The 21143-nt window shown below is 46.9% G+C and overlaps 1 protein-coding gene across 1 annotated transcript in view; it reads left to right on the top strand.

Annotated features, from left to right (window-relative positions):
* Positions 1-21143, top strand: part of LOC311116292 (ephrin type-A receptor 3-like) — a gene marked incomplete at its 5' end in the record, with an annotated part of 57827 nt that overhangs the window by 8541 nt on the left and 28143 nt on the right. The window contains 5 exons of the mRNA XM_084191395.1: positions 12360-12522; positions 12730-12832; positions 17467-17531; positions 17991-18116; positions 20622-20807. Of these exons, the coding sequence (XP_084047521.1) occupies positions 12360-12522; positions 12730-12832; positions 17467-17531; positions 17991-18116; positions 20622-20807 (643 nt within the window). The remainder of the gene's footprint in view (positions 1-12359; positions 12523-12729; positions 12833-17466; positions 17532-17990; positions 18117-20621; positions 20808-21143) is intronic.

Below are 21143 nucleotides of genomic sequence, written 5' to 3'. Positions count from 1 at the left end.
ATTAGCCTGCCTCTCTCTCTCTCTCTCTCTCTCTCTCTCTCTGTGTGTGTGTGTGATCAGTCATCCTCAGATCTCAGTCCCTGGTGGCCCCTAATCCCCTGATTAGCAGGCCAAACGCTTCCCTCCTCTCTCTGGGGAAAACACAGTTCTAGGATCAGATCACCTTACCCCACATCCTAACCTCAACCATCAGAAGGACAAACACTAAGCTGATCTGAGGTCTGGGCCTATAAGCTCTGTTTCCTTCTACTTTCCGGTGTGGCCTCTCTCAACTCTCTCAGCTTAGGACGTATAGCTGAGCTGTCGTACTTGATCTGCTCCGCCATCACCATCTGAGGGGCCGCTAGCTGTTGCAGGCATGATTGTAGCCTCCTAACCCCCAGGATAATGGGCTCCTCCAAGAGGAACAGCCAGGGCTGGGACACCCAAAGAGACACAGGGGACAGGCAGGGAGGCTGGGGCCATACCCAGTCATGGGGCCTCTTGATCAGGCCTGACAGAGGGTGACTGAGGGCCTCTATACCCAGCAGTGGTCTGATCACAAGACTCCCAGGGACCACAGGCAGAGTGATTTCACTCAGTGACTAAACAGCGACACTGCCTAAAAAAGTATAAAGAGGCCTGAAGGGGCCCAGGCTGTGAGAGCGGAGTCTCTTCCTGGCAGCCCAGTCCATCCGGCTGTTGACTGTTTACAGTTGTACTGATGTTGTGTACAGTAAGTTACTGAAACTGAAACAAACCGTGTTTTGAGGTGTGTGACGCACACACAGCCCCAGTCAGCTCGGTAGAGTAGCTATGCTGCTTCATTTAACCTAGATATAGACTTCTATTTTATTAGACAGGGTTAGGGAGGTAGCCTATATTGGCCTGATGGCGTGTATAACAGGAATAAGTGATCAAGTGGATATGAAAGGCTAACTGACTAAGCTAAGTGGTGGTAGTGGTAGACTAAACTTTACCAATCAACCATGTCTGGGAAACTGGGAATTCCAATCCGTACTGCTTACCAAACACACACAAACTCTCACTTTCTCCCATTCCATCTGTCCCGCTTTCCATCCCTCCCACTCTCCCTGCTCCAGACACACTGTTTGGTCTTCCTCGCTAAACAGCTAAATTACTCTAAGCCTTAGATAAGGCTTTTTAGTGCACTTTATGAAAATAAAGTTTGTGGGAATACACTTTAGCATTTATTTTTCTGCTTTTATTTAATCTGGAAAAGAGAGAAACTTTCAGATCCACTTTAATTTGACTGTTTATTTATGCTGGGGTTGAGATGGAAAGGAATGTTTCTGAAATACTCTTTACATGAGTATTACATGAGTTAAATTCAACCTCCTGCTCTCTCTCTCTCTCATACACACACACACACACACACACACACACACACACACACACACACACACACACACACACACACACACACACACACACACACAGTATTTACAGGCCTTGTCCTGGGCTCAGCACTATAAGGCTATAACTCCAGACTGCCCCATTTAGATAGTCAGAGCGGACCATGAAGGACATATTAAATTCCAACAACAGCACACACAGAGAGTGTGTACAATTGCACAGCTTGTCACACACTGAAGGCAGCTTAGAGACACACCCACTCTCCCACTTCTGAGAGCCTGGGCACACCTGTTTGTTATTTTCAAGGGATCACATGATGTCGAGGGCCGTGAACAGTGACAAGCTGGGAAAGATGTATGACTGATAGAGACTGGTATTATACAAGGCACAAGGAAAGGGTATCACACAGGCAATCCTGAGGAGGGAGCATAGAGGGATTGGTTTCTACTCTCAGACAGAAAGACTGAAGTTATTTTAAAGGTCTTCTTGCACCATAAATCTCTGATGCACTCCATTAGTGTTGCTCTGAAGGGTGTGTTCGCTCACGTGTGTTTTACAGTGTGTGTGAGTGGTGTGTGTGTGTGTTTTACAGTGTGTGTGAGTGGTGTATGTAAAACCTTCTGATCTGTATCAGGTCGCCAGTCTGTTATTGGGTCCATAAAATAGAGATGGAATCAGCTTATTGGACATGTTTGGTTTAGCGAGGCTCTGCAGCTGAAGTGTATGTAAGTTCTGTACATGAAAGTGAGCCGTGATGAGGTGTGAGGCCTTTGTTGTATATCGGACAGATGAGACAATGCACTAATCAGAGAATATTAGCTGTATGGTCTGAACCCTCTTACCTCACTCATCATCACATACCTCTGAAACTGAACTCTGATCTACCACAGGCTCTTAGAGGAGGTTTCTACAGCAGGCCAATATGCTGGGCTGAGCTGCATTTCAACAGAACCGAAACCAGCCAAGAAATGTCAAATTAAAACGTTTCAAACCTAAGCCTCTGTATGTTGCCAACGTACTGTATATTTGTACAAGATCAACTCACCATATGGGCACTGCTTAAATGGTCCGCTCTGCTCATACATTAGCTTTTTATTATTTATTTACTTCTGATTAGTGGAAGAGAAAACATTTGTGTTCAATCCATCATATGTAACCGTAGCCCGTCGCTCATCTGGTTACACTTGACAATAATAGACCATACCAGCGTGTACACACATACACACCAGCCTTCATCAACAGGCCAATTAGTGTGGATAGACGTTCTAGACATGAAACATAATTTAGTTTCTCTGTTATGTGTTTCGCTACCCACAATCCCAATCTCACTTCCCATTAATTACTACAGAATGGGAAATGGCATCACTACATGGGGGGGGGGGGGGTGACTGGTACTGTATATATGTGTGTGTGTGTGTGTGTGTGTGTGTGTGTGTGTGTGTGTGTGTGTATGTATGTATGTATGTATGTATGTATGTACTGTGTATGTACGTGTGTATGTACTGTGTGTATGTACTGTGTATGTATGCATGTTTACAATGCCTTCGGAATGTATTCAGACCCCTTCACTTTTTCCACATTTTGTTAGGTTACAGTCTAAAATAGATTCAATTGTTTTTTTCCCCTCATCAATCTACACACAATACCCCATAATGACAAAGCAAAAACAGGTTTTTAGAAATGTTTGCTAATTTATAAAAAAAAAAAAAAAATGAAATATCACATTTACATAAGTATTCAGACCCTTTACTCAGTAGTTTGTTGAAGCACCTTTGGCAGCGATTACAGCTTCAAGTCTTTTTGGGTATGACGCTACTGTCACGCCCTGACTCAGGGGACGCTTATATGTTGAGTCAGGGTGTGTATATTTCTTGTTGTGCTTGTTCTATGTGTGGGATCTAGTATGTTTATATCTATGTTGGCCGGTGTGGTTCCCAATCAGAGGCAGCTGTCGCTCGTTGTCTCTGATTGGGGATCATACTTAGGTAGCCTATTGGCACTAGTGTGTTGTGGGATCTTGTTCCGTGTAAGGTATGTTGTGTGTTCTACCTTGGACTTCACGTTTCGTTTCGTTTGTTGTTTTGTCGTTGTGTTTATAAGTTAATAAACATGTACGCATATCATGCTGCGCCTTGGTTTGCCCCGTCCTTCAACGAACGTGACAGAAGATCCCACCAAACACAGACCAAGCAGCGTGCCCAGGAGCAGCAGACACCCTGGACACAGGTAGTGGAGCAGAGATCATGGACTTGGGGGGAGATAAGAGAGGATCTGGCCAAGCATATGGAGGCCCTGAAAGGGATGAGGGAGAAGGAGGGGAGCTTAGCCGATAGCGGACCCTGGGCGAAGGAGGAAGCCCAGGCAGGAGAGGTGAAACGGAGACCCGAGAGGCAACCCCAATAAAAAAATTTGGGGGGGCACACGGTGTGGACGACGAGGCAGCAGGAGGCCGTGAAAGGGAGGATCTGCAGGTTAGGAGAGGAGGCCACCATGTTACGGGGGCTGTTGCCTCAGAGGGAGCAGGAGTTATTCGGTCAGAGGGAGGCGCTACAGGAGGCTAAAAGGGAGAAGGAAAGAGTAGAGGCACGGCGAGAGGAGCTGGTTAGGCAGCAGAAGGAGCGGGGGTTAATAAAGGAACCCAGTCCTGCTCCTCGCACCAAGAAAGTGGTGCGTGTCGCCAGTCCGGTCCGGCCTGTTCCTGCTCCCCGCACCAAGCCAGTGGTGCGTGTTCCCAGTCCGGCCCGGCCCGTTCCAGCTCCTCGCACCAAGCCAGTGGTGCACGTCGCCAGTCTGGCCCGGCCTGTTCCTGCTCCTCGCACCAAGCCAGTGGTGCGCGTCGCCGGCCCGGCCTGTTCCTGCTCCTCGCACCAACCCAGTGGTGCGCGTCGCCAGCCCGGCCCGGCCCGTTCCTGCTCCTCGCACCAAGCCAGTGGTGCGCGTCGCCAGCCCGGCCCGGCCCGTACCTGCTCCTCGCACCAAGCCAGTGGTGCGCGTCGCCAGCCCGGCCCGGCCCGTTCCTGCTCCTCGCACTAAGCCAGTGGTGCGCGTCGCCAGTCCGGCCCGGCCTGTTCCTGCTCCTCGCACCAAGCCAGTGGTGCGTGTTCCTAGTCAGGTCCGGCCCGTGCCTGCTCCTCGCACCAGACCAGTGGTGCATGTTCCTAGTCAGGTCCGGCCCGTGCCTGCTCCTCGCACCAGACCAGTGGTGCGTTTGTCCAGTCCGGCACGGTCCGTGCCCGGTCAGCTGCCCCATTCCGGAGCCAGAGCAGTCCGCTCCACCGGTGCCTGATCCAGCTCCGGTCAGCTGCGCCACTCCAGAGCCAGAGCAGTCCGCTCCACCGGTGCCTGATCCAGCTCCGGTCAGCGGCTCCACTCCGGAGCCAGAGCAGTCCGCTCCACCGGTGCCCAGTCCAGCTCCGGTCAGCGGCTCCAGTCCAGACCATGACTTCAGCCCCTCTCCAGGTTCGGGGTCTCCCACACCAGGGTCCAGACAGGCCCTGGCGTATCGTGGGAGGAAGGAGAGGGGAAGCAGCGCGCCGAGGTCCAGACCAGACCAGGGGCGCAACAGGGAGGCGGAGAGTGAGAGGTCGTCACGCCCCGAGCCGGATCCCACCCGGCCCCTACCCTGTTATGTTTATGTTGTGCGGTCGGAGTCCGCACCTTTGGGGGGGGGTACTGTCACGCCCTGACTCAGGGGACCCTTATATGTTGAGTCAGGGTGTGTATATTTCTTGTTGTGCTTTTTCTATGTGTGGGATCTAGTATGTTTATATCTATGTTGGCCGGTGTGGTTCCCAATCAGAGGCAGCTGTCGCTCGTTGTCTCTGGTTGGGGATCATACTTAGGCAGCCTATTGGCACTAGTGTGTTGTGGGATCTTGTTCCGTGTAAGGTATGTTGTGTGTTCTACCTTGGACTTCACGTTTCGTTTCGCTTGTTGTTTTGTCGTTGTGTTTATAAGTTAATAAACATGTACGCATATCACGCTGCGCCTTGGTCTGCCCCGTCCTTCAACGAACGTGACAGCTACAAGCTTGACACACCTGTATTTGGGGATTTTCTCCCATTCTTCACTGCAAATCCTCTCATGCTCTGTCAGGTTGGATGGGGAGCGTTGCTGCACAGCTATTTTTAGGTCTCTCCAGAGATGTTTGATCGGGTTAAAGTCCAAGCTCTGGCTGGGGCACTCAAGGACATTCAGAGACTTGTCCCGAAGCTACTCCTGCGTTGTCTTGGCTGTGTGCTTAGGGTCATTGTACTAAGGTCCTGAGCGCTCTGGAGCAGGTTTTCATCAAGGATCTTTCTGTACTTTGCTCTGTTCATCTTTCCCTCAATCCTGACTTGCCACCACCATGCTTCACCGTAGGGATGGTGCCATGTTTTCTCCAGACATGACGCTTGGCATTCAGGCCAAAGAGTTCAATCTTGGTTTCATCAGACCAGAGAATCTTGTTTCTCATGGTCTGAGAGTATTTAGGTGCCTTTTGGCAAACTCCAAGCGGGCTGTCATGTGCCTTTTACTGAGGAGTGGCATCCGTCTGGCCTAATTGGTGGAGTGCTGCAGAGATGGTTGTCCTTCTGGAAGGTTCTCCCATCTCCACAGAGGAACTCTAGAGCTCTGTCAGAGTGACCATCAGGTTCTTGGTCACCTCCCTGAAGAAGGCCCTTCTCCCCTGATTGCTCAGTTTGGCCGGGCGGTCAGCTCTAGGAAGAGTCTTGGTGGTTCCAAACTTCTTCCATTTAAGAAATAAGGAAGCCACTGTGTTCTTGGGGACCTTCAATGCTGCATAATTTTTTTGGTACACTTCCCCATATCTATGCCTCGACACAATCCTGTCTCAGAGCTCTACGGACAATTCCTTCGACCTCATGGCTTGGTTTTTGCTCTGACATGCACGTTCAACTGTGGGACCATATATAGACAGGTGTGTGCCTTTCCAAATCATGTCCAATCAATTGAATTTACCACAGGTGGCCTCCAATCAAGTTGTAGAAACATCTCAAGGGTGCTCAATGGAAACAGGATGCACCTGAGCTCATTTTCGAGTCTCATAGCAAAAGGTCTGAATACTTATGTAAATAAGGTATTTTTGTTTTTAATAAATTAGCAGAAATGTCTAAAAAACTGTTTTCACTTTGTCATTATGGGGTATCGTGTGAAGATAAATAATTTAATCAATTTTAGAATAAGGCTGTAACGTAACAAAATGTGGAAAAAGTCAAGGAGTCTGAATACTTTCCAAATGCATGTATATTTACAATAAATTATATTGGGGATTGGAAATGATGCAGACAATTACATTGATGGAAGCTACAATCTATCTGCAATATTAAAGCTGATCAATTGTAATGAATACTCAGGGAGAAAAAGGTGTAGATTCACGCGCAGAGCGCGGCAGGAATTTATTTAGCCTTCGCAAAAGGCAGGAATCGTGGCAATGGTCATACACAGGTAGGCAAACAGGCAGGATAATCAAAAACTAGGACTGAAGGCTATAACTGGTTCTCACAAACGTGCTAGGAAATGGCTTAGTAGAGCCAAAACGAACAATACCTCTCAAGGCACAAACAGAATGGAGTGAACTAAATAAGGAGCTAATGAGACCAGGTGAGTAACAAACAGGTGAAATCAATTAACAAAAATGAAATACAGGGCTACGTTCAAGAACACAAAGAAACAGGGCTACGTTCAAGAACATAAGGTTGACCAAGAAAATAAATTCAGAACTTTACATCTATACACTACCAGTCAAAAGTTTTAGAAAACATACTCATTCAAGGTTTTTTCTTTATTTTAACTATTTTCTACATTGTAGAATAATTGTGAAGACATCACAACTATGAAATAACACATAAGGAATTGTGTAGTAACCAAAAAAGTGTTAAACAAATTAAAATATATTTTATATTTGAGATTCTTCAAATAGCCACTCTGTGCCTTGATGACAGCTTTGCACACTCTTGGCATTCTCTCAACCAGCTTCACCTAGAATGCTTTTTCAACAGTCTTGAAGGAGTTCCCACATATGCTGAGCACTTGTTGGCTGCTTTTCTTTCACTCTGCGGTCCGTCTCATCCCAAACCATCTCAATTTGGTTGAGGTCGTGGGATTGTGGAGGCCAGGTCATCTGATGCAGCACTCCATCACTCTCCTTCTTGGTAAAATAGCCCTTCCACAGCCTGGAGGGGGGTTGGGTCATTGTCCTGTTGAAAAACAAATGATAGTCCCACTAAGCCCAAACCAGATGGGATGGCGTATCACTGCAGAATGCTGTGGTAGCCATACTGGTTAAGTGCGCCTTGAATTCTAAATAAATCACAGACAGTGTCACCAGCAAAGCACCCCCACACCATAACACCTCCTCCTCCATACTTTACGGAGGGAAATACACATGCAGAGATCATCCATTCACCCACACCGCGTCTCACAAAGACACGGCGGTTGAAACCAAAAATCTCAAATTTGGACTCCAGACCAAAGGACACATTTCCACCGGTCTAATGTCCATTGTTATTGTTTCTTGTCCCAAGCAAGTCTCTTCTTCATATTGGTGTCCTTTAGTGGTGGTTTATTTGCAGCAATTCGACCATGAAGGCCTGATTCACACAGTCTCCTCTGAATAGTTGATGTTGAGATGTATCTGTTACTTGTACTCTGTGAAGAATTTATTTGGGCTGCAATTTCTGAGGCTGGTAACACTAATGAACTTATCCTCTGCAGCAGAGGTAACTCTGGGTCTTTCATTCCTGTGGCGGTCCTCATGAGAGCCAGTTTCATCATAACGCTTGATGGTTTTTGCGACTGCACTTGAAGAAACTTTCAAAGTTCCTGAAATGTTCAGTATTGACTGACCTTCATGTCTTAAAGTAATGACTGACGGTCATTTCTCTTTGCTTTTTTGAGCTGTTCTTGCCATAATATGGACTTGGTCTTTTACCAAATAGGGCTATCTTCTGTATACCACCCCTACCTTGTCACAACACAACTGATTGTCTCAAACGCATTAAGAAGGAAAGAAATTCCACAAATTAACTTTTAAGAAGGCACACTTGATAATTGAAATGCATTCCAGGTGTCTACCTCATGAAGCTGGTTGAGAGAATGCCAAGAGTGTGCAAAGCTGTCATCAAGGCAAAGGGTGGCTATTTGAAGAATCTTAAATATAAAATATATTTTGATATGTTTAACACTTTTTTTGTTACTATTTGATTGTGTATGTGTTTTTTCATAGTTTTGATGTCGTCACTATTATTCTACAGTGTAAAAAATTAAAAAAAAAACATTGATTGAGTAGGTGTTCTAAAACGTTTGACTGGTAGTGTGTATATATATATATATATATATACAGTGGGGAAAAAAAGTATTTAGTCAGCCACCAATTGTGCAAGTTCTCACACTTAAAAAGATGAGAGAGGCCTGTAATTTTCATCATAGGTACACGTCAACTATGACAGACAAATTGAGAAAAGAAATCCAGAAAATCACATTGTAGGATTTTTAATGAATTTATTTGCAAATTATGGTGGAAAATAAGTATTTGGTCAATAACAAAAGTTTCTCAATACTTTGTTATATACCCTTTGTTGGCAATGACACAGGTCAAACGTTTTCTGTAAGTCTTCACAAGGTTTTCACACACTGTTGCTGGTATTTTGGCCAATTCCTCCATGCAGATCTCCTCTAGAGCAGTGATGTTTTGGGGCTGTCGCTGGGCAACACGGACTTTCAACTCCCTCCAAAGATTTTCTATGGGGTTGAGATCTGTAGACTGGCTAAGCCACTCCAGGACCTTGAAATGCTTCTTACGAAGCCACTCCTTCGTTGCGCGGGCGGTGTGTTTGGGATCATTGTCATGCTGATAGACCCAGCCACGTTTCATCTTCAATGCCCTTGCTGATGGAAGGAGGTTTTCACTCAAAATCTCACGATACATGGCCCCATTCATTCTTTCCTTTACACGGATCACTCGTCCTAGTCCCTTTGCAGAAAAACAGCCCCAAAGCATGATGTTTCCACCCCCATGCTTCACAGTAGGTATGGTGTTCTTTGGATGCAACTCAGCATTCTTTGTCCTCCAAACACGACGAGTTGAGTTTTTACCAAAAAGTTCTGTTTTGGTTTCATCTGACCATATGACATTCTCCCAATCCTCTTCTGGATCATCCAAATGCACTCTAGCAAACTTCAGACGGGCCTGGACATGTACTGGCTTAAGCAGGGGGACAAGTCTGGCACTGCAGGATTTGAGTCCCTGGCGGCATAGTGTGTTACTGATGGTAGGCTTTGTTACTTTGGTCCCAGCTCTCTGCAGGTCATTCACTAGGTCCCCCCGTGTGGTTCTGGGATTTTTGCTCACCATTGTATGTCTTCCATTTCCTAATAATTGCTCCCACAGTTGATTTCTTCAAACCAAGCTGCTTACCTATTGCAGATTCAGTCTTCCCAGCCTGGTGCAGGTCTACAATTTTGTTTCTGGTGTCCTTTGACAGCTCTTTGGTCTTGGCCATAGTGGAGTTTGGAGTGTGACTGTTTGAGGTTGTGGACAGGTGTCTTTTATACTGATAACAAGTTCAAACAGGTGCCATTAATACAGGTAACGAGTGGAGGACAGAGGAGCCTCTTAAAGAAGAAGTTACAGGTCTGTGAGAGCCAGAAATCTTGCTTATTTGTAGGTGACCAAATACTTATTTTCCACCATAATTTGCAAATAAATTCATAAAAAATCCTACAATGTGATTTTCTGGAATTTGTTTTCTCAATTTGTCTGTCATAGTTGACGTGTACCTATGATGAAAATTACAGGCCTCTCTCATCTTTTTAAGCGGGAGAACTTGCACAATTGGTGGCTGACTAAATACTTTTTTCCCCCACTGTATTTGCTTAATATAAGGAATTTGAAACGATTTATACTTTTACTTTTGATACTTAAGTATATTTTAGCAATTACAGTTACTTTTGATACTTAAGTATATTTAAAACCAAATACTTTTAGACTTTTTCTCAAGTAGTATTTTACTGGGTGAATTTCATTTTTACTTGAGTCATTTTCTATTAAGGTATCTTTATGTTTACTCAAGTATGACAATTGGGTACTTTTTCCACCACTGAATTTCAGTTTGTAACAAAACAAGAAAGTATAGTGTAGAGAATCATTGTACTATCAAAACCGCTGTGAAATATATTTTCCATAACCAAAAATATAGTATTTTCAGCTGTTTGAAGCTGGTGTACAAAAACGGAAGTAAAAGATGCTAAAACGAAACTTAAGAATGGGAAGCACAGAACAGATCTACCACTTCTTAGACTTGCATCCGACGAGAATGACATATCTATAACACGTATTTCTATGTGAATTTGGTCGGGTCGCCCAAAAAGTTACATATTGCAGCTTTATAGTGAAAAGTAGGAGCCAAATGTCTCTGTCTTGCTCTCGGTCACTCCCTTAACAGTATGATCCCTTCTCCACTGGCATGCATCTCCTCTCTCTCTCTCTGGCTCAGTGAGAACAGGGACAGTACGACAGCAAACATAAGCTTCAGGGCTCTGACTCTCAGGGAACGCTATACATTTGTATTGATCTCTCCTCTCTCCCTCCTGTACAGTCCCCTGCATCTGGAAACAATGGTCTAGAAGTAGCCCTGGCCAGTAAATCTACACTGAACAAAAATATAAACCGAACATATAAATTGTTCATCCCATGTTTCAGAAATGTTCCATATGCACAAAAAGCTTATTTCTCTCAAGTTTTGTGCACAAATGTGTTTACATTCCTGTTAGTGAGCATTTCTCCTTTGTCAAGATAATCCATCCACCTGGGAGATGTGGTATATCAAGAAGCTGATTAGAAACCATCTCAGGGAAGCTCATCTGCGTGCTCGTCATCCTCACCAGGGTCTTGACCTGACTACGGTTTGACATCGTGACCGACTTCAGTGGGCAAATGCTCACCTTCGATGGCCACTGGCACGTTGGAGAAGTGTGTGCTCTTCATGGATGAATCCCGGTTTTCAACTGTACCGGGCAGATGTCAGACAGCGTGTATGGTGTCGTGTGGGTGAGCGGTTTGCTGATGTCAACGTTGTGAACAGAGTGCCCCATGGTGGTGGTGGGGTTATGGTATGGGCAGGCACAAGCTACGGACAACGAACACAATTGCATTTTATCGATGGCAAGTTGAATGTACAGAGATAACGTGACGAGATCCTGAGGCCGATTGTCGTGCCATTCATCCGTCGCCATCACCTCATGTTTCAGCATGATAATGCATGGCCCCATGTCGCAAGGATCTGTACACAACTACTGGAAGCTGAAAATGTCCCAATTCTTCCATGGCCTGCATGCTCCCCAGACCCCCACCAATATCCAGCAACTTCGCACAGCCATTGAAGAGGAGTGGGACAACGTTCCACAGCCACAATCAACAGGCTGATCAACTTTATGCTAAGGAGGTGTGTCGAGCTGCATGAGGCAAATGTTTGTCGCACCAGATGCTGGCTGGTTTTCTGATCCATGCACCTACATTTTTTTTAAGGTATCTGTGACCAACATATGCATATCTGTATTCCCAGTCATGTGAAATCCATAGATTATAGTCTAATTTATTTATTTCAATTGACTGATTTCCTTATATAAACTGTAACACAGCAAAATCTTTGAAATTGTTGCATGTTGCGTTTATATTTTTGTTCAGCGTAGTTCTGTTAGGCTGGTGAAGGGATCAGGGTGGTGATAAGATCTGTATAGAGGCCATCAAATATAGAGGTTTTAATGAATCATGCTGGGTTTGGAGTTGGTGTGTGTGTGACAGTGGCCCCCTTTGCTCTATAGGGTACACCTGATTGCAAACACACATTTCCTTTCCCTGGTACTGACCCCACCCTGATTGGTGACCTGATGTGTCAACAGTCTCAGTGGACAGATGCCTGTATACATTCCTCACTGGACTGAATGGACTGATAGTAACCTATCCTTCTCTTTCGCTCTCTCTCTCCCTCCCCCTCCTGTAGCAGGAGCAGGAGACCAGCTACACCATCCTGCGCTCTAAGGGTTGTAACGTGACGTTAAGCGGTCTGAAGGCAGACACCTCCTACCTGCTCCAGATCAGGGCCAGGACTGCAGCAGGATATGGAGCCAGCAGCAGGAGTTTTGAGTTTGAGACCAGCCCTGACTGTATGTACTTTTCTGATCCCACCAAATACAGTATTTTGTATGTAATTCAACACCAAGTGATGGATGGCAGTGATTCAATAGTTCGATTTTTATCATTGACCTGTGCCTGTACATGCTAACATTTCTCTCTCTCTCCTGCTCCTGTTCTCTTCTCCCTCTCTCTCCCTCTTTCTCCCTCTCTCTCCCTCTTTCTCCGTTCCCTCCCAGCATTCTCTATCTCCAGTGAGAGTAGTCAGGTGGTGTTGATAGCCATCTCCTCTGCTGCAGCCATCATCCTGCTCACTGTCCTCCTCTACATTGTGATTGGCAGGTCTGTACACCAATTGCACTGCACAAAGCACACTGACAACTCCGTCAGCTCCAATTACATGGCTCTGTCTTCATGGAGGTCCGCCTCTAAATGCAGAGATATACTGTACTGTCTGAGGATACTGTAGTAAGAATATATCATATCCCTATACAGTATGCTCCTGGAATGGCTTGGCAGAGGATGCAATGCTTTTTATCCTACTCTTTTGTGTATGTAGTGTAAAGGGACACTGTGTGTCTGTCTTTACATTGACATTGTAGTCATTTAGCAGACAATCTTATCCAGAGCGACTTACAGGAGAAATTAGGGTTAAGTGCCTGGCTCAAGGGCACATCGACATATTTTTCACCTAGTCGCCTCGGGGATTCAAACCACCGACCTTTCGGTTACTGGCCCAGGGTTAATGTTGGCAGTTAGTACTGCAGTGAGAGTAGAACTCTCAGGCTCATTACTAGTCCTACAGATCCTGTTCGGGCTCAGAGCAAAGAGAAACACACCATGGTACACCAGGACTGACTGCTGCTGCTTTCCTCTGCACACACACACACACGCACACACACACGCACGCCAGGGTTTCCGTTATGAAAATGTGTCGGCAGACATTTCACCGGCAGCATTTTCATTTACTGGACATTTGAGAAATTTACCGGACCCATATGCATTGGGTGGGTAACCTGATTAGGGCGTCTACCCACGGTGCTCAGAATGACAGAAATCACATTTAGGTTATGGTAATTAATCTTAACAAAACATGCAAGTCCAGGATACAATGACATGTGTCCTTCTTACCGCACACTTTCAAGATGTTAGAACTGTCCACATGAATTTTTCCTCAGCCAACAAGACGAGTAACAAACAGCAAAATCACGACAGTTGGTGTGTGAGTTTCAAGTTTGGGGAAGCAAATTTCCACCATAAAAATGCACCTTTGTAATAAAGCATTCCATGCATCTTGTACTCTGCTGACACTGACAGATGAATAAAAACGATGTTGTTCATACAGTATAATAGGCCTACGAGAAGGGGAGACACAAATGGAATATGATGTCCCTCTAAACTGGAGGAACTTTTAAGTGGCACTGATCCAACAATGATAAAGAGTGAATCTGAGCAGTGCCCACTCACCAGGGATATGGCCGATGCTCTCCGCAGGTGCCAATAATCGGTAGGCCTACTGTTGTTCGCTCAATTAAGTTGAGAATTGTGATAGCTAAAAGACAGATTAGAGTATTTTCATTGTCTTCTCTTTACAGCAATAGCCATTTGTTTTCCAAGTATGTTTTCCTGCGTTTTTAATTTTGAAATATTGCGATATGCCTGGCTGGGCTTCTACTTTTCACTGACAGTCGCAACTCAACAATCATATATTTGGTATTTTCCAGGCACACTGCCGAAATTGCGCGGGCTGCCTTTTCTTCCGACTGTAGGCAATGCTTGCAACTTTTTTTCCCCCTCTGTGGCCAAATCATGCTTTAGTAGCCTGTTTGGAATGATTTCATTTATTTCTGTATAGACAAGAGTAGGCTAATTAGGCTATATAATTTAGGCAATTAATTCAATTTACTTAGGGAAAGCTTAGCTTCACCTAGCCTATGGACACTGTCACGCCCTGACCTTGAGAACCCTGTTATTCTCTAGTTAGTTTGGTCAGGGTGTGAATGTTGACATATCTAGTTTATCTATTTCTATGTTGGCCGGGTGTGGTTCCCAATCAGAGGCAGCTGTCGATCGTTGTCTCTGATTGGGGATCATACTTAGGCAGCCATTTTGGTCCAATCCTTTATACAATGAACGTGACAGAAGATCCCACCACCAACGGACCAAGCAGCGAGGCCAGGAGGAGCAGACACCCTGGACACAGGTGGGGAAGACATTTTGGACATGGGAGGAGATATTAGCCGGTAAAGGACCCTGGGCGAAGGAAGAAGCCCAGGCAGGAGAGGATCAACGGCGACTCCGACGGTGCCGACCGTGAAGGAAGCACTAGAGGCAGCCCCAACAAAAAATGTTTTGGGGGCACACAGAGCAGAAGGAGGAAGAGGAGGCCGCTATTATAGAGGCCCTCCAAGACATGCAGCTCAGCACTCTGAGAGAGGAGATAACTACTTTACGGGGGCTGGTAGATAAGAGGGAGCAGGAGCTCTCCCTTCAGAGGGAAGTGCTGCAGGAGGCCCACAGGGAGAAGGAGTCAGTGGATGCTCGGAGAGAGGAGCTGGCTAGGCAACAGGAGGAGCTGAGAGAGGAGTTAACCCTAGAGCAAAAGAGAACGTTGTCCTTAGATCAGAGGCTGGCGGAGCCAGGTTTCAGAGTAAAGCCAACTCCCCGCACTCACCTTTAAGGAGCGTGGGACCATACCGGCACCCTGTTATGCTGTGATATGCACTGTATCTCCAGTGCGTATTCACAGCCCGGTGCCCGCGCCCCGCTCTTGCCGAGCTAAAATGAGCGTTCAGCCAGGACGGGTTGTGCTTGCTCCTCGCACCAAACCAGTGGTGCGTGTCTCCAGTCCAGTACGGCCCGTTCCTGCTCCTCGCACCAAACCAGTGGTACATGTCTCCAGCCCGGTGCGCCCCGTACCTGCTCCTCGCACCAAACCAGTGGTGCGTGTCGCCAGCCCGGTACGCCCCGTACCTGCTCCTCGCACCAAACCAGTGGTGCGTGTCTCCAGTCCTGTACGGCCCGTACCTGCTCCTCGCACTAAACCAGTGGTGCATGTCGCCAGCCCGGTACACCCCGTACCTGCTCCTCGCACCAAACCAGTGGTGCGTGTCTCCAGTCCTGTACGGCCCGTACCTGCTCCTCGCACCAAACCAGTGGTGCGTGTCCCCAGCCCGGTACGGCCCGTGCCTGCTCCTCGCACCAGACCAGTGGTCCAGCTCCGGTTATCTGCTCCCTACCAGAGCCGGGGCAGGCCACTTCACCGGTGCCCAGTCCGGGTCCGGTCGTCTACTCTTCCCCCATGCCGGAGCCATCCGCTCCACCGGGGTCCAAGCCGGAGCCAGACGTCAACCCCTCTCCAGGGTCGGGGTCTCCTACACCAGGGTCCAGACAGGACTTGGTGCATTGTGGGAGGACTGAGAGAGGAAGCATCGTGCCGGACCAGGTGTGCTACGGGGAGGCAGGAAAAGAGAGGAGTGTACTGCGTCCGAAGCCAGAGCCGCCACCGAGGCTAGATGCCCACCCGGACCCTCCCCTATTGAGTCAGGTTTTTGCGGCCGGAGTCCGCACCTTAGGGGGGGGGGGGGGGTACTGTCATGCCCTGACCTTGAGAACCCTGTTATTCTCTAGTTAGTTTGGTCAGGGTGTGAATGTTGACATATCTAGTTTATCTATTTCTATGTTGGCCGGGTGTGGTTCCCAATCAGAGGCAGCTGTCGATCGTTGTCTCTGACTGGGGATCATACTTAGGCAGCCATTTTGCCTACCTATGTGGTGGGATCTTGTTTCTGTTTCTGTTTCGGCTTGTTGCTGTTAGCCTTTAGAACTTCACGTTCAGTTGCTTTTGTTATTTTGTCTAGTGTTTATTTAATCAATTAAACATGTTTGCATACCATGCTGCACCTTGGTCCAATCCTTTATACAACGAATGTGACAGATGCGCCACCTATGAGCCTATGTCAATCTACTATCCCCCATTGTAGTAAAGTTTACCTATTCTATTGGTCAGCTTGTCGAGAAAGAAATAGCCCAAACAGACACTGGGATAGTTGTGGGACGATAGATCCATACAACTAGTAGGCCTACATCAAAAAACTTAACAAAGCAATGAGTCTGATGCAACAGATCAGAACGTTTAGCTTAAAATGTTGATGAACTATTATTTCTTAACATTATTAGCGCAGAAATGCACACAAAGCTGTAGGCTACGCGTGAATGTGCATTTGGCTACCGGACAATGAAAGAAAGTTGAAAACCAATAGAACATGAGAGAAATGGGCTACTGGTTTCAATGGCATATGTAAGTCTGTAATAAATAATTGCCTCCACGGATATGGCTGGATTTTGCCTAGGTTACTTTGAAGCAAGGTAAAACATGCCTCATAATATGTAGTAAAACGTTCAGGTTTCAAACAATTAAGTAGCTATATGTTTTCAAAATGGATACTGCCTCCAGCTCATTGCAAAGTGGGTGTGACGCGCTGATGAAGCCTACTTTCAGTTGCCTATGAATTTGAATGGCAAATGGGAAGCCCGCTTCAATTACCAGTTGAGAAATAAAAATAGTATCTCTTTTTAATTGGGGCTAAAAACTATTTTTAACGCACAATTACATTTAGAATTGTTGCACAATGATTGGGCTTATAAAAGCGATGTCTGACAGATTTTCCGCTCAAAGGCTCTGTATCTGTATGCTGTGGACGTGTGATAAATAAGATACGTAACTAATATAGGCTACACATGCGGCAATTTAATTCCACTAAATGATGCAAATTAACCCCTACACCGGTAAGCCAAAAACAGGCTATTACTGGCTATCTGAAAGCCTGACACAAGCACACACATGCATGCACACATACACACACACGCACACACATGCACACACATCGCTTACTATGCCCTCTGATGTAGGGTGAGGGAAAGTGAAGACTGATGGGTAAAGGTGTGACATTAACCTCTATCATTGTGACTGACAGGTTCTGTGGCTACAGAAGGTCTAAACACCCTGACGAGAAGAGACTGCACTTTGGCAATGGACACTGTAAGTACCTCATCCACCCCTCTGTCCGTCTGTCCGTCTGTCCGTCTGTCCGTCTGTCTGTCTGTCTGTCTGTCTGCATGCCTGCCTGTCTGTCTGTCTGCATGCCTGTCTGTCTGTGTGCTTGTCTGTCTATTGTTCTTCTAAAATATGTTGAGTCATTCCTCAGCATTAGTTAGGTACAGGGTCAGTGTGTTTGTGTACAGTATAATCCATCTCCTGATTGGGGTTTATTTGAAGAGCAACATGTTTTCCTTGGGGGCTGGCCACACTCATAAACTAACCTAGTGTTGTTCTTACACATGATGGATTGATTGGCCGGTCATCCATGCATGACACATGATGTAGTGTGTTTTGTGACCCACCCAAAGATCTCCGCTGCCTATTCCTAACACACTGTCTACTAGCACACACCCTTTCTGGTTCTCTCAAAGAGACTGTTACTAACACCCCCCCCCCCAGTGCGTCTGCCAGGTATAAGAACCTATGTAGACCCTCACACCTATGAAGACCCCAGTCAGGCCGTCCATGAGTTTGCCAAGGAGCTGGATGCTTCCTGTATCGCCATCGACAAGGTGGTGGGAGCAGGTGAGACCAGAGACATGACACACACCCACACACATGCATGCACACACGCGCACACACACACACACACACACACATATGCATGCAGGCACACACACACTTCAATAACACATATCATTCATTTACGGTTACCTAAGACATCTTGAACAAAGTTTCCCACAGTAGCATTCATAGGGATCCCAAAGATATGTCACATACACTCCCACTCATTGGTATTCAGAGGCACAAATAGAAGCTATTTGATATTAAGGTTGTTTGTTCTAAATGTAGCAGTGAGAATGAGATTCATTTAACACTTCAGCTGGAGATTCCTGTGTTTTACTCCTCTCCTGCAATGGAGAGAGGGCGAGGCAGGGAATGGAGGGAGGAAGATAAGAACAGAGGAAGAATGAGGGATGGGCGGGAGAGAAGGGAGAGAAGGGTGGTATGGATATAGGGATGGATTGAGAGATGGGGAGTGGAGGAAGTGAGAGGGATGGAGGGATGGATGGATGGATTGAGAAATGGGAATGTAGAGAGGGAGATGGAAGAAGTAAAAGGAGGGATGGATAGAGGGATGGAGTGAGAAATCCTTGCTGCCTCACTGCTTTTAATAGAGTGCGTGCTGCTGGAGCAGAGGAGTATGGGTAACGTTATCGCACCTCCAGATGGGATATTATTTTACATTCCCCACATCTCCCTCTCTCCTCTCTCTCCTTTCTCCTCTAAACCTCTCTCCTCTCCTTTCTTTTTCACCCTTTCTCCACCTCTCTCCTCTTCCCTCTCTCCCAGATGTCTTCAGCAGGAGTGTAGACATGAACTTAATGCATTGTGATTCATGGGAATAGCAGGCAGTGGGAGAGCACATAGAGAGACACGCTAAAACACAAGGCAGCTGCACCATCTTACAGATGACCTGCACACATCAAAGTCTAAGAAAGCAGAGTGAGAGTTTGTGTCATTAATCACAGCTCTTCCTTGCTCATCAGAGGAGTGGATGGAGGATGGAGGGTGGGGTAATACTGACCCTGATGCTGGTCATCTCCCAACCTGTCCACTGGCCAACCACAGCCCAGCTCAGCCTAGCTCCAACCACAGCCTAGCTCCAACCACAGCCCAGCTCAGCCTAGCTCCAACCACAGCCCAGCTCCAACCACAGCCCAGCTCAGCCTAGCTCCAACCACAGCCTAGCTTCAACCACAGCCTAGCTCAGCCTAGCTTCAACCACAGCCCAGCTCAGCCTAGCTTCAACCACAGCCCAGCTCTGCCTAGCTCCAACCACAGCCCAGCTCAGCCTAGCTCCAAACACAGCCCAGTTCAGCCTAGCTTCAACCACAGCCCAGCTCCAACCACAGCCCAGCTCAGCCTAGCTCCAACCACAGCCCAGCTCCAACCACAGCCCAGCTCAGCCTAGCTCCAACCACAGCCTAGCTTCAACCACAGCCTAACTCAGCCTAGCTTCAACCACAGGCCAGCTCAGCCTAGCTTCAACCACAGCCCAGCTCCAACCACAGCCCAGCTCAGCCTAGCTCCAACCACAGCCTAGCTTCAACCACAGCCTAGCTCAGCCTAGCTTCAACCACATCCTAGCTCAGCCTAGCTTCAACCACAGCCTAGCTCAGCCTAGCTCCAACTACAGCCCAGCTCAGCCTAGCTTCAACCACAGCCCAGCTCAGCCTAGCTTCAACCACAGCCCAGCTCAGCCTAGCTCCAACCACAGCCCAGCTCAGCCTAGCTCCAACCACAGCCCAGCTCAGCCTAGCTCCAACTACAGCCCAGCTCTGCCTAGCTCCAACCACAGCCCAGCAAGCAGCGTGCTGCTCTCTTTAGACAGCCTGTAATTATTCTAAGTCCTTCCAGACCCAATCTCAGGGCAGTACTTGCGTGTGTGTGTCTCTGACTCCGTACCGACCCTGTGTCTCTGATCCAACTCTGCTATGGGAAATGATCATACAGGAGAGAGGGCATGGACCGGGTCCACATGTCTTAGCTGTGACATCACTGTCCTACACACACATACCCTCTCCTCTTTGGCCAAGTCCCTGTCACCAGCCGTATCAGAGCGATGCTTGACCTCCCCTTCTGACTTTGAAGTGGTCTCTTTACCACAAAGTCCTGCCTAGGGAAACTATTCACCAGAGAGGCTCTGTACCTCAGAGGGATACTACAGCTTGATCATACTGTATGTTATCACCATGCTGGAATGATGATTGGTCAGCTCTGATAACGTCTCATAGTTCTTTATATGATATGGAAAGTAGAGAGGGCATTTATAGACTGTGGCCAATGAAGTCAAGGTTCAATTAGTCGTTATCTCAGTGAGGGAGACGGATTTCAAGAAGGACATATGACTGCACCTGCTTATATTGGCCTATCATGTGTGTTTATTAAATTAGGTAAGAATTTCTGACTGGTTTGATCCAACTGAAATAAATCATAACAGTTATTCTGATGAAAAGTCATCAATAATAGCTCGTAGCCTCAGGTCCTTGGTATCAGTGCAGTGTGTGTATGTTTGTGGTTTTATAGGTGAGTTTGGGGAGGTGTGCAGCGGTCGTCTGCGTCTGCCCAGTAAGAAGGAGAACTGTGTGGCCATCAAGACTCTGAAGGCAGGATACACCGACAAACAGAGGCGAGATTTCCTGTCCGAAGCGTCCATTATGGGACAGTTTGACCATCCAAACATCATCAGGCTGGAGGGAGTGGTGACCAGGAGTAAGTACAGACCATATCTTACTATACAATCAAAATGAGAGGGCGGCAGGTAGCTTAGTGGTTAAGAGCGTTGTGCCAGTAACCGAGAGGTCGCTGGTTCTAATCCCCGAGCCGACTAGGTGAAAAATCTGTCGATGTGCCCTTGAGCAAGGCACTTAACCCTAATTGCTCCTGTAAGTCACTCTGGATAAGAGTGTCTGCTAAATGACAAAAAAAAAAATATATATATATATAACAATGCATCACTCACTAAATCTTGGCGTGACATTTATGTATGTATGAAGTAGGCTATGCCTGGCCAGAGGGAGCCTCAAGAATTCTGCCCATAGAGAACCT

This window comes from Coregonus lavaretus, assembly GCF_964263955.1.
Source record: "Coregonus lavaretus genome assembly, contig: HAP1_SCAFFOLD_277, whole genome shotgun sequence".
In the NCBI taxonomy this organism is placed as follows: Eukaryota; Metazoa; Chordata; class Actinopteri; order Salmoniformes; family Salmonidae; genus Coregonus; species Coregonus lavaretus.
This window is presented reverse-complemented; position numbering and strand designations above follow the sequence as displayed.